The sequence below is a fragment of the Myotis davidii genome, unplaced genomic scaffold (assembly GCF_000327345.1).
Source record: "Myotis davidii unplaced genomic scaffold, ASM32734v1 scaffold1205, whole genome shotgun sequence".
Classification (NCBI taxonomy): Eukaryota; Metazoa; Chordata; class Mammalia; order Chiroptera; family Vespertilionidae; genus Myotis; species Myotis davidii.
In genome coordinates this window covers 164,383-177,683 of record NW_006295739.1, presented here as the reverse complement: position 1 = coordinate 177,683, position 13,301 = coordinate 164,383, and the positions used below count along the sequence as shown (strand labels likewise).

At 46.4% G+C, this 13,301-nt stretch overlaps 1 protein-coding gene and 1 pseudogene across 1 annotated transcript; one reads left to right on the top strand and one right to left on the bottom strand.

Moving 5' to 3' along the window:
• Positions 1–4,764: 4,764 nt before the first annotated feature.
• On the bottom strand, positions 4,765–11,923 carry LOC102764277 (zinc finger protein 418). Its single transcript, XM_015568240.1, has 2 exons — positions 11,709–11,923; positions 4,765–7,194 (listed from the first exon to the last, which is right to left on the bottom strand). The coding sequence occupies exons 1-2, from the start codon at positions 11,878–11,880 to the stop codon at positions 5,255–5,257; spliced, it is 2,112 nt and encodes a 703-aa protein (XP_015423726.1). The 5' UTR covers positions 11,881–11,923; the 3' UTR covers positions 4,765–5,254.
• LOC102762838 lies at positions 11,879–12,617 on the top strand (annotated as a pseudogene).
• Positions 12,618–13,301: the final 684 nt, after the last annotated feature.

Genomic DNA, 13,301 nt, shown 5'->3' with positions numbered 1-13,301 from the left:
GGAGCCTCACACCCACTCCCCTGGGCGGGACGTTCCAGCCACGCCCACCGCGTCGTCTCTCCCGTTCGTTCCAATCGCGCGCGTTCGCGAGGCCTGCAACTGGCCGGTCCAGAGGAGACCGGAATCCCCGCCCCCAGGACGCACGCCAGGAAAGACCCTATCAGGATGCCAATGGACGGGTTCGCGTGGCCTTCTGGGTAATGTAGTTCCTAGCACTCTATCCTCCGCCCACCGTCCCTGACCCACCCCCAGGACGCACGCCAGGAAAGGCGCTATCAGGCTGCCAATGGACCGGTTCGCGTGGCCTTCTGGGTAATGTAGTTCCTAGCACTCTATTCCCCAGCCCCGCTACCTCCCTGCCCCGCGTCACAAACACCAACCCCTCACCCGTGTCCGAGCTCACGGCTCCCGGTGACTCACACGCTCCACACCATCAGCCGCGACCCCCGCCCCGAGGAGCCCCCAGCAGGAGCCACCCTGCGCCCCTTTCGGTCCCCATCAGGCGCCAGCACCCCCTTTCCCCCGGGCGCGGATCTGCTGCGCCCCAGGAACCCCGACCCGCAGCTCGGCCCTCGGCCTTCCTCGCGGTCGCGGGGTCGGGGCTACAGGAGGGACGGGTTCGGACTCTGAGCTGGGAGCTGCGGGGTGCGGGAGGCGCAGGGCCGGGTCCGCGATCAGTTCGCCACGCGAGCGACCCAGGCGCCTGGGGGAGCCTCACACCCACTTCTCTCGCCGGACGTTCTAGCCACGCCCACCGCTTCGCCTAGCCCGTTCGCTCGCGATTGGAGCGCGCGCCCAGCAACCGGCCGGTCCAGAGGCGACCGAAGTCCCTCCCCCAGGACGCACGCACCGAAAGGCGCTATTCGCGTGGCCTTCTGGGTAATGTAGTTCCTAGCACTCTAAAGACCTGGTGTTCTCCCAAGGCAGTGGTTCTCAACCTCCACTACCGTTTAATAGAGTTCCTCATGTTGTGGTGACCACCCCCAACCATAAAATTATTCTCGGTGCTACTTCATCACTGTAATTTTGTTACTGTAAACAATATGTAGCCCTAACCGGTTTGGCTCAGTGGATGGAGCATGGGCCTGTGGACTGAAGGGTCCCCGGTTCGATTCCGGGCACATCCCCAGTGGGGAGTGTGCAGGAGGCAGCTGATTGATGTTTCTTTCTCATCGATGTTTCTAACTCCCTTTCCCTCTCCCTTCCTCTCTGTAAAAAATAAATAAAATATTTCAAAAAAGAAATTATACTTTTTAAAAGCTATAAAAAAAATGACTCAAGATTTAAAAAAAAACCCTCTATGGCCCTGGCCTGTGAGGCTCACTTGGTCAGGCATTGTCCTGTGCACTGAAAGATCTCTGTTTCGATTCCAGGTCAGGGTATGTGCCCAGGTTGCAGGCTCCATACCCTGCTGGGGTGCATGCAGGAGGCAGCTGAATGTTTCTGTCCCCCTCTTCCTACCTCTCTCTGTAAAATCAATAACATCTTGTTGTTGTTGTTAAAAGAGACATTAAAAAAAAAATCTAGTCCTAGCCAGTTTGGCTCAGTGGATAGAGCATCGGCCTGCAGACTGAAAGGTCCCTGGTTCGATTCGGGTCAAGGGCAAATCCCTGGATTATGGGCTCGATCTACAGGAAGCAGCCGATCAATGATCCTCTCTCATCATTGATGTTTCTATCTCACTTTCCCTCTCCCTTCCTCTCTAAAATCAATTTTAAAAAATGCAGGCTGTTATGAGTATTGCTACCACAGCTTTTTTGTTTGTTTGTTTGTTTTAATTTACACGGAAAACTTTTTGCCATTCCTTCACTCTCATCCTATGTGAATCTTTTGTTCCGAAGTGGGTCACTTGTAGACTTTCAACAATAAAAATTAAAAAATAAGAAAAAAAGAATGTAGGCTGGGTGATAAGAGCCATATCCCTGCAATACTTTCCTTTATCTTTATTTCCCTATCTGTGCAACAATGGCCTTGAGGTCATCATCCCTACAGGAATACACAAAACTTTTATTTTCTCTGAAAAAAAACTTCAGCTACAGCCCTAGCCAATTTGGCTCAGTGGATAGAGCGTCAGTCTGTGGACTGAAGGGTCCCGGGTTTGATTCCGGCCAGGGGCATGTGCCCGGGTTGCGGGCTTGATCCCCCCGCAGTGGGGGGCATGCAGGAGGCAGCCGGTAGATGATTCTCTCTCATCATTGATGTTTCTATTTCTCCCTCTCCCTTCCTCTCTGAAATCAATAAAAATGTATATAAAAAATAATGTATTAAAACAAACAAACAAAAAAGAAACTTCAGCTACACAAGACAAACATGACTGGAGAATCTGACATTTGTGTACACCCTGATCCTGCACAGCCACTGTTACAGAAACATTTGTGGATTTACATTGGAAGGAGCACGTTGCATCTCTTTGGCTAAGTCCCCTCTAGTCCAGTGTCGTTTCCGTAGCAGTTGTTGTCTCCCCTAACCCATACGACCATAGTGGTTAGGGGAGAACAACGGGAAAACTTTTTTTTGCGGGACTTAAGACACAGACTCCCCTCCTCATCCCCTGAGATTATCTCCTGGGAACAAGGCAAAAATTCATGCTTCTCCAAGAAGCACTTGAGAATGTCCCATCTGACCCCCTCCTCAGGGTGGTTCCTCTTTTGGTTTTTCTAAATGGTCCTGACTGGAATCAAACCTGAGACACTTCAGACCACGGGCCGACCCTCAATCCACTGAGCCAAACCAGCTGGGGCGATCTCAGAGTGATTTCTTTTCTTTTCTTTTTTTTAAAAATACATTTTATTGATTTTTTACAGAGAGGAAGGGAGAGAAATAGTCAGAAACATCGATGAGAGAGAAACATCGATCAGCCGCCTCCTGCACACCCCCCACTGGGGATGTGCCCGCAACCCAGGTACATGCCCTTGACCAGAATCGAACCCGGGACCCTTCAGTCTGCAGGCCGACACTCTATCCACTGAGCCACACCGGTTTCGGCTCAGAGTGATTTCCGAATCTCCTGAAACTCATAGCCTCCAGGCTTCAAATGAGCACCAGAAAGCCCTGCCACCTTCCCTAGGAGGTTTTTGGCAAGAATGGAAACTTAGCAAAACCAGGAAGCTGTATGTTGCCATTATACTATGCCCATGAAGAACACAAAGTTGGCCTGTAGACAAGTTTCCAGCTTTGATTCCGGTCAAGGACACATGCCTGGGTTGTGGGCTTGATCCCCAGTAGGGGGCGTGCAGGAGGCAGTCCATCCATGATTCTCATTATTGTCGTTTTACCTTTCTCTCTTTCTCCCTTCCTCTCTGAAATCAATAAAAAATGTATTTTTTAAAAGTTCAACCCTGCTGAAACTGGTTTGGCTTAGTGGATAGAGCGTCGGCCTGTGGACTGAAGGGTCCCAGGTTCGATTCCGGTCAAGGGCATGTGCCTTGGTTGCGGGCACATCCCCAGTGGGGGTGTGCGGGAGGCAGCTGATCAACGTTTCTCTCTCATCGATGTTTCTAACTCTCTCTCTCTCTCCCTTCCTCTCTGTAAAAAATCAATAAAATATATATTTTTAAAAAAGTTCACCCTTCACACTTGTGGATTCAAATTATGTTTATAAAACATCCCACACAGTAAACAGAACATCCGAAATGGAAGAGGACTTTCAGAGCAGGGACTTAGTATTGTAGAAACCAAAGCAGTGTGCATGGGACAGTTCGGGCTGGCGAAGCGGAAGTTGAAAAGATTCATGGGAGAACGCGGCCCGCTAGCCAGACTCATGCCATAGTCTCTGAGCCCAGTGGGAATTCCCAAGAGTTGAGGTTACGCCTAATTTCCTCCAATACATGGGAGAAGAGCAGTCAGCTTCCTGGAGCACGTGAGGATGATAACTGACACAACCTGTGGAGACCAGGTATGTGGGAGGGCGATGTGGCTTTGAAAACAGAAACCGTCAGGTTAGAAACTGCAACACATATAAAGGGTGTCCCAAAATTCACGCAAGATTTGAATTTTGCGTGAGCATTAACAACAACAACAACAACAAAAAACGCCCAATTTTACTGGGTATATTGAATCAGATTCTAATATCTGTTGCCCTTTGATGTCAATCCCTTCAATTTGATAAGCATTACCAAGCACCAATGATGGCCCAGGAGCAGGGACAATGAAGACCAATGAAGACCATTTTTCAAAATTACTTCTTGCGTGAATTTTGGGACACCCTTTACATGTTTCCCACGTAACGACAACTTAAAGGTTATCTCCCAACTTTGATAACGAGACACAGGAGATTGAATACAGATGGTTTCTCCTGGATTCTTCTAGAGTCTAGAAGGAAGAAAATTTCGCATTCCCTTGCGAGTCTGAAATATTTCTCTAGTGCAGTGGTTCTCAAACTTCTGGCCCTTTATTTTTATTTTTCAAATATATTTTATTGATTTTTTACAGAGAGGAAGGGAGAGAGATAGAGAGTTAGAAACATCGATGAGAGAGAAACATCAATCAGCTGCCTCCTGCACACCCCCTACTGGGTATGTGCCCGCAACCAAGGTACATGCCCTTGACTAGAATCGAACCTGGGACCCTTGAGTCCGCAGGCTGATGCTCTATCTACTGAGCCAAACCGGTTAGGGCAACCTTCTGGCTGTTTAAATACAGTTCCTCATGTGACACAACCATAAAATTATTTTCGTTGCTACTTCATAACTGTAATGTTGCTACTGTTATGAGTCGTAATGTAAATATCTGATATGCAGGACGGTCTTAGGCGACCCCTGTGAAAGGGTCGTTCGACGGCCACGGGGGTCGCGACCCACAGGTTGAGAACCGCTGCTCTAGTGCAAACTCTACACTGTACAATAAGATAAATTCTTTCGGAAAATGATTTCCGCAAATTCCATGCAGCCCTAAGACCATTCAATTGAGTGAACTGACAGGGATGGAAAGACTGGCAAGCTATGGGTAAACGATTTTTCACATTTGCTGCACCATACAGCCTTCAACCTACGTGAACTCTCAGATAAAAACAAACACCATAGATACAGCTAAAACATCTCATACGTTCAGTACACTCATGAGACCTTTCACCAACATTATGTCCCAGGCGCTAAGAAAGGGAAGATTTATGGCTAAAGGATTTAGCATATTTTTGGAATGAAGCACCTTTCTCCCTTATGAACTATCCACTGTTAATTGGACTAGAAAGTATTCTTAAAAGATTTCCCAGGGCGGGTGGGGGAGAGGGAAAGATCGCCCATATTCTCTACAATCCTCAGGCTTTTGTGTGAATGCGCTGGTGTTCAACAAGACGATGCCTTCGGATAAAGGATTTCCCACATTCAACACACACGTAAGGCCTTTCTCCTGTGTGAGTTCTTTGATGTCGAATGAGTGCTGAGCTACAGGGAAAAGATTTCCCGCATTCACTACACTCAAAAGGCTTTAATCCGGTGTGAACACTCTGATGATAACGTAGGCCTCTTCTCGTTGAAAAGGATTTCTCACATTCTCTACACTGGTAAGGCTTTTCTCCGGTGTGAACTCTCCAGTGTTCAATGAGGTAAGAATTTGTCCTAAAGGATTTCCCACATTCAGTACACGCATACGGCCTTTTGCTTGTGTGAACTCTCTGATGTTTATGGAGGGCGTAATTAGTGGTAAAAGATGACCCACATACACTGCACTCATAAGGCCGTTCTCCTGTGTGAATTCTCAGGTGGGTAAGAAAGTAACATTTTTGGATGAAGGACTTGCCACATTCGCTACACTCATAAGGCCTTTCTCCGGTGTGAATTCTCTGATGATTTCGGAGGTTAAAACCAGAAGCAAAAAACTCTCCACAGTCCTTGCACTGGTGTGGCCTTTCTCCGGTGTGAACTCTCCGGTGTGTAATGAGGTGATGCCTTTGGATAAAAGACTTCCCGCATTCGCTGCACTCATAAGGCCTTTCTCCGCTGTGCACTCTCTGATGATTACTACATTCATAAGACTGTCTTCCACTGTGAACTATCTGGTGTTGACTGAGGTGAGATTGTTGGCTAAAGGATTTCCAACATTCACTGCACTCATAAGGCCTTTTTCCTGTGTGTGCTCTCTGGTGCAGAATGAGTATGGAACTACCGGAAAAGGTTCTCTTACATTCGCTGCAGCGAAAAGGCCGTTCTCCTGTGTGCAGTCTCCGGTGTAGAGTAAGGACTGATCTGGTGAAAGATTTCCCACACTCACGGCATTCATGGGGCCTTTCTCCAGTGTGAACTCTCCAGTGCAGAATGAGGTAAAATTTTCTTCTAAAGGACTTCCCACATTGCATGCACTCATAACGCCTTTCCCCAGAGTGAACTGTCCGTTGTCGAATGAGGATGCATCTCCGGCTAAAAGACGGCGCACATTCACGGCACAACTCACATCTTTCCCCAGGGTGACTTCTCCAGGGATAAATGAGCACAGATTTTGGGGGAAAGAACTTCCCGCATTTGCCGCACTTGTACTGCTTTGGCCCACAGTGAAATCGTCGATGCTGACTGAGGGTTGAGGTTCTCCAAAAGGACTGGCCACATTGGCCACACACACAACGCTTCCCACGTAAGGGAACTCTCTGCTGAACAACTAATGAGGACTGATCTCTGAATGTTTTCCCACGTTCACGGCGCACAACACACTGACTTCCAGGGTGGACATCCGGGACCTGAGCGTGTTTCTTTCTAGGGCTGAACGGTTTCTTACAGTCTCCCCAGGTAAAGCGACTTTTTCTGTTTTGTGCAGGTGCCCAGCACTGGGCGGTTTTGTTGGGCTCCTGTCTGGTGGGTGTTGTCTGCTGCTGGAGACGTTCTGAAGTGGCCAGGAAGCCCTTCCCAACTTCATCGCAGAGAGAGGGCTTCTCGGAAACATGGAATTTATCGCTCTTCACAAGCTGGGCCCTGTCCACAGAGCTTCTGAAGGGCTTCTTTGCCAGGTGATGCTTCTGGTGATTTTGGAAGTTTGCACCCAAATAAAATTGTTTCCTACCTACCCCACACCTGACCACGTGCTGGCTGTGTGGTGTTCCTTGGTGCTCGGCCAACTGGAATATGTCGCTCAAGACGGGACCACAGCTCTCACAGAAGTGGGTCTTCACGGAAGACAGAGATGCCTTGGAGGGGCTGGACGGTGACACTCCTCCAGAAACACTCTGTTCACAGGGAGCGTCTGCATCCTCTGCGCCACAGCAGCCACCTGAACACAAATAAACGCTGGTGAAGTACAGGTTGACTATAAGAATAGGGCCATGCAGGGGGGTGGGAGCACCAGGGAGAGGGTTAAAGGGGGGGATAAAGGAGACAGATGTAATACTTTAAACAATAAAAAATTGAAATTAAAAAAAATAAGTCGATGCTATCATAAGTGTGTATCTGTCATATCTAAGAATGAGTCTATGTGATGCTTTCCAATGAAGGGAATCAAAATCTGTTTGGGAATGTGGCTACAGTATGACTATAGCTTTTTAAAAATATATATATTTTATTGATTTTTTACAGAGAGGGAGGGAGAGGGATAGAGAGTTAGAAACATCGATGAGAGAGAAAACATCCATCAGCTGCCTCCTGCAGCTGTTTCTAACTCTGTATCCTTCTCCCTTCCTGTCAGTAGAAAAATCAATAAAATATATTACAAAAAAAAAAAAAGAAATGGAGACATACCCCCTGGCCAGTTTTGTTCAGTGGACAGAGCGTCGGCCTGTGTACTGAAGGGTCCTGGGTTTAATTCTGGTCAAGGACACATGACTGGTTGGGGGCATGATCCCCAGTAGGGAGCATGAAGGAGGGGCAGCCAATCAATGATTCTCTCGCATCATTGCGGTTTCTTTCTTTTTTTAAAATATATTTTTATTGTTTAGAGAGGAAGGGAGAGGGAAGGAGAAATAGAAACATCAATGATGAGAGAGAATCATTGATCGGGTGACTTCTGCAGGTCCCCTATTGGGGATCGAGCCCATAACTGGGCACCTATATATATATATGTATATATATACATACATACATATATACATTTTAAAAGTGGAAACATCAAAAAAAAGGCTATAAGAAACACACAAAAACCAAGGAAACATGTCATCACCAAAGGAGCAAAGGAAAATAAGTTTCCAGCAAATAAACTCAACAAACTGCTGGACAAAGAATTCAAACTAATTGTTTTATACATGCTTAGCCAGCTCCAAGCATATACAAAGAGATGACTCAGGGAAATCGGGAAAACCACACAAACAAACACATCAGGTTCAGAGTCAGAAACTTTTTCTTTTTTCTTATTTTTTTAAAATATATTTTATTGATTTTTTACAGAGAGGAAAGCAGAGGGATAGAGAGCTAGAAACATCAATGAGAGGGAAATATCGATGAGATGCCTCCTGCGCACACCCCCTATTGGGGATGTGCCCGCAACCAAGTTACATGCCCTTGACCGGAATCGAACCTGGGACCCTTCAGTCCACAGGCCGACGCTCTATCCATTGAGCCAAACCGGTTAGGGCCAGAAACTTTTTCTTTTTCTTTTCATATCTTATTGATTTTTTACAGAGAGGAAGGGAGAGGAAAGAGAGTTAGAAACAACGATGAGTGAGAAACATCGATCAGCTGCCTCCTGCACACTCTCCACTGGGAATGTGCCTGCAACCAAGGTACAAGCCCTGGACCGGAATCGAATCTGGGACCCTTGAGTCCGCTGGCTGATGCTCTATCCACTGAGCCAAACTGGTTAGGGCCAGAAACTTTTTCTTAAATGAGTAAAAAAAAAAAAAATGTTTTTGGACCTGAAGAATACAAAGAATAAACTGAAAAATGCAACAGAGAACTTCAAAGGCAACTTAATGAAGCAGGAGAAAAACTTGTGATCTAGCATCAGGTCATTTCAAATAATTCAGTCAGAGGAGACCAAAGACTGGAAAATGCCTAGTAACTGATGTGATGCCATCAAGGGAATTAATATTTGCAATATGGTGCGTGCCACAAGATATGAGGATAAGGGGTCAAAAAAGAAAGAAAAAAGGATTATCACCAAAGGGCAACAGGCAAATATTAGGAAACATGTACAAAGAAATGCTTGTACACCAATGATGTCAAACTCAGAGGCTAACCCAGGCCAAATAAACAAGGTTTAAGTGTAGGTGGGCCACAAAAAAAACAAAAGCTTTAATTTACATAGAAACGCAGGTTTATTTTAATAGAGACATGCTGAAAACCAAGGGCTAAAATAAATGAGTCATCACTAATGAGTATTCGTTGTGGGCCGCATGTGGCCTGCAGGCCACAAGTTTGACATGCTTACTGCACACTGTTGGTAGAAATATGAATCCCTGAAGGCGATATGAAAAGCAGTATGAAAATATCTCAAAAGTAGCAAAGTAGAACTATCGCATGAACCAGCAATACCACTTGTAAGAATATACCCAAAGGAAATGAAATAAGAATATGGAAGAGATACCTGTACCGTCTTCGCTGTACTACTCTTACAAACAATACACAAAATAAAGAAACAACTTAAGTGTCCATTCATGTATAACAGGATAAAAAACAGGTACACACACACACACACACACACACACGGAATATTATTCAGCCTTAAAAAAGAATACCTGGTCCCCACCCAAAAGAAATGAAAATGAAAAATAAATATGAAAAAGGAGGCAAAAAAATAATACCCTGCCATATGCAACAACTTGAATGAACCTGAAGGGCATTATGCCACATACAACAAGCGAGTCACAGAAAGATAAATACTGGTGGCTCTGGCCAGAGTTGCTCAGTGGTTACAGCATCGGCCTGTGCACCAAAGGGTCTTGGGTTTGATTCCTGGTCCAAGGCAGGTACCTGAGTGACAGGTTTGATTCCTGATGTGGGACAGGGTGTGTGTGGGAGGTAACCAATTGATGTGTCTATCTCACATTAATCTTTCTCTCCCTCCTACCCCTTCCTTACTCTATCAATAAATCAACAGAAATATTCACTGGTAAGGATTACAAATACACACACACACACACACACACACACACACACACACTGTATGATATCACTTACATGTGGAAAAAAAAATGGTGAACTCAGAGTTGAATGTCAGGGCCATGAGAATGGAGAAATGAGGAGTTATTGATGAAAAGGCACAAAACTTCAGTTATGAGTAAGTTCTGAGGATCTAATGTAAAACATGGTGACTATAATTAATAATACTGTATTTTACACTAAAATGTTACTGGGAGAGGGCATCTTAAGTGCTAATACCAAACAAACAAATAAACAAACAAAAGTGAGTCAATTGATGAAAGGTGTTCAGTAACTTCACTAGGGCAATTATTTCACAACACACATATATATGTATATATGTATATATGTATATAATGTACATGTATATATGTATATGTATATATGTATATGTATATAGAATCACCACATTGTACAATTTATTTGTTTTATTTATTTTTAAAATATATTTTTATTGATTTCAGAAAGGAAGAGAGAGGGAGAGAGAGATGGAAACATCAATGATGAGATTCATTGATTAGCTGCCTCCTGCACGCCCCCTACTGGGGATGGACCTGCAACCGCGGGCATGTGCCCTTGAACGGAATCGAACCTGGGACCCTTTGGTCCGCAGGCCGACGCTCTATTCACTGGGCCAAACCAGCTAGGGCTGTACAATTTAAATACATACCATTTTACAGAACAGCAGCACTGGAACAAAAACAAATAAACAAAAAAAGAGAACTAGGAAAACTATAACCCTTGCCAAAGGCTCTTGAAACACAGCCCCTGGTCTAGCGAAGTAGTGACCAGGACAATGCCTACAATTCCGGGCAAGGCTGGCCCTAGGAAATGTCAGCTAAAGGGAGGTACCATTTTGATCAGTAGTTAAGCATCAACCTATGAAGGAGAATTTCACGGTTCCATTCCTGGTCAGGGCACATGCCTGGGTTGTGGGTTTCATTCCCAGTATGAGGCGTGTAGAAGGCAGCTGATCCATAATTCTCATCACTGCCCTAGCCGGATTGGCTCAGTGGACAGAGCATTGGCCTGCGGACTCAAGGGTCCCGGGTTCGACTCGGGTCAAGGGCATATGCCTGGGTTGCGGGCTCAATCCCCAGTGTGGGGCACGCAGGAGGCAGCCGAACCATGATTCCCTCTAATCATTGATGTTTCTATCTCTCCCTCTCTCTCTCCCTCTCCCTACCTCCCTGAAATCAAGAAAAATATTTTTTTAGAAAAACAACAACAGCCCTAGCCGGCTTGGCTCAGTCGATGGAGCGTCAGCCTGCAGACTGGGGGGGTCGCGGGTTCGATTCCGGCCAAGGGCACATGCCTGTGGGTTGCGGGCTCGATCACCAGTGGGGAGTGTGCAGGAGGCGGCCGATCAATGATTCTCTCCCATCGTTGGTGTTTCTATCTCTCTCTCCCTCTCCCTACCTCCCTGAAATCAAAAATATTTTCTTTAAAAAAACAACAACAAAAAAGACCTAGGATCTGGATATACTGTCCGGGCCAGGGAGGTGGCAAGCATGGTGGACTGCATTAGGCTCACGGTATTCTGTCCTTATGAGAAGAGTTCAATGCAGCAGGTATTGGGAATGTGGCAGCGAGAAGAGGGCAGGGCCTGGGGTCCTCAGGGGAGCATGTGGGGTCCACAGAGCAGCCTCTGGGGGGAGGAGGGGGAGGTAGGGCAGAGCCTAGTCCACGTCCCCGGTGAGACGGTGAGAGTCTTACCCAGAGAGGATGCAAGGGCCAAGTTTTCCAGCATCACCTCATGGTACTGGCGTCTCTGAGCCTCGTCCAGGAGCCGCCACTGCCGCCGGGAGAAGTACACGGCCACGTCGTCAAAGGTCACGGGGTCCTGTCGAGATGGGGACAGAGGAAAAGGGTGCCGGGTGTGAAACATGGCGGACGATGTGGACCAGCAACAAACTACCAACACTGTAGAAGAGCCCCTGCATCTTATCAGGCTCAGCCTGAATGAGCGAATTTATGTGAACACTAGTGGCCCCGTGCAGAAAATTCGTGCACTCAGGGGTCTCCCCGCCCATCCCCACCTGCTGAGCGCGCAGCCTGCTGATTGGTCCTTATGTGACGGCAGTCTGACCAATTTGCATATTACCCTATTATTAGTATAGATAGATGAGAAATGACAGAGAGCTTTGAGGTAGATGACATGCTTATGATTAACATTTAAATATGCTATAGGACCCTAACTGGTTTGGCTGAGTGGATAGAGCGTCGCCCTGCGGACTGAAAGGTCCTGGGTTCGATTCCAGTTAAGGGCATGTACCTTGGTTGCGGGCACATCCCCAGTAGGGGGTGTGCAGGGGGCAGCTGATCGATGTTTCTCTCTCATTGATGTTTCTAACTCTCTATCTCTCTCCCTTCCTCTCTGTGAAAAATCAATAAAATATATTTTTTAAAAATAAATAAAGAAATGTGATATTGGGAGATGTAGAAGAAACTATGGCCCCTATAGAAATTGATGAAGAAACATAGGAGGAGACATATAAATCAACAAAAGGGAATATTCCCATGCTTTTTGTCCGGGGAGATGGTGTTGTCCTAGTTGCCCCTCCACTGAGAGTTGGTTGAAACCAAGAATATATCCTGTGTGGAAATTAGGAGATTTTATATGATTGCGTCTTTAAAGGGAGAAGGTATTCAGAAGACAAGCCTGAGTCATTTTTGATATGAAGAAATGGCCAAGGATTCTTCTGCTCCGGAAATGAGCTTATTTGCGGGAAACTCACAAATCCTCAAGCTAAATGGCATTTTTATTTTACTCCAACCCTTCCAATCAATGTGCTCCCCAAATCGCAGCCCTCTTTTCTAGGAGTTCATTTGCTCCACTGTTTTTCCCAATTTCTGATTTTTAAAACTTAAATTAAAGCCCTAGCTTGTTTGGCTCAATAGATAGAGCAGTCAGCCTGCGGACTGAGGGGGTCCCGGGTTCGATTCCAGCCAAGGGCACCTGCCCGGGCTGCGGGCTCCATCCCCAGTGGGGGGCGCGCAGGAGGCAGCCGATCAATGATTCCTTATCATCATTGATGTTTCTCTCTCCCGCTCTCCTTTCCTCTCTAAAATCAATGAAATATATTTTTTAAAAAACTTAAATTAAATTTGACTTAAAACACACACACACACACACACACACAGATAGGGACAGAGGACACCATCCACCTGAGACCCTCCCAGCCCATCCCCTCACACACCTCCCTCCAGGGCGGCCTCCCTCTGAGGGAACCGCGGGACTGGGGGGACCCCAATGTCTTCTCTTCACCATCAGGCCCCAGAAGGGGCGGGGACTTGGGGCGCCAACAC

Excerpts from the sequence above, each read along its gene's own strand:
- LOC102764277 (XM_015568240.1), bottom strand. The coding sequence starts at position 11,880 with ATGTTTCACACCCGGCACCCTTTTCCTCTGTCCCCATCTCGACAGGAC. Across the intron at positions 7,195-11,708 it reads GGCCCTTGCATCCTCTCTGG|GTGGCTGCTGTGGCGCAGAG; the intron begins GTAAGACTCTCA and ends ATTTGTGTTCAG.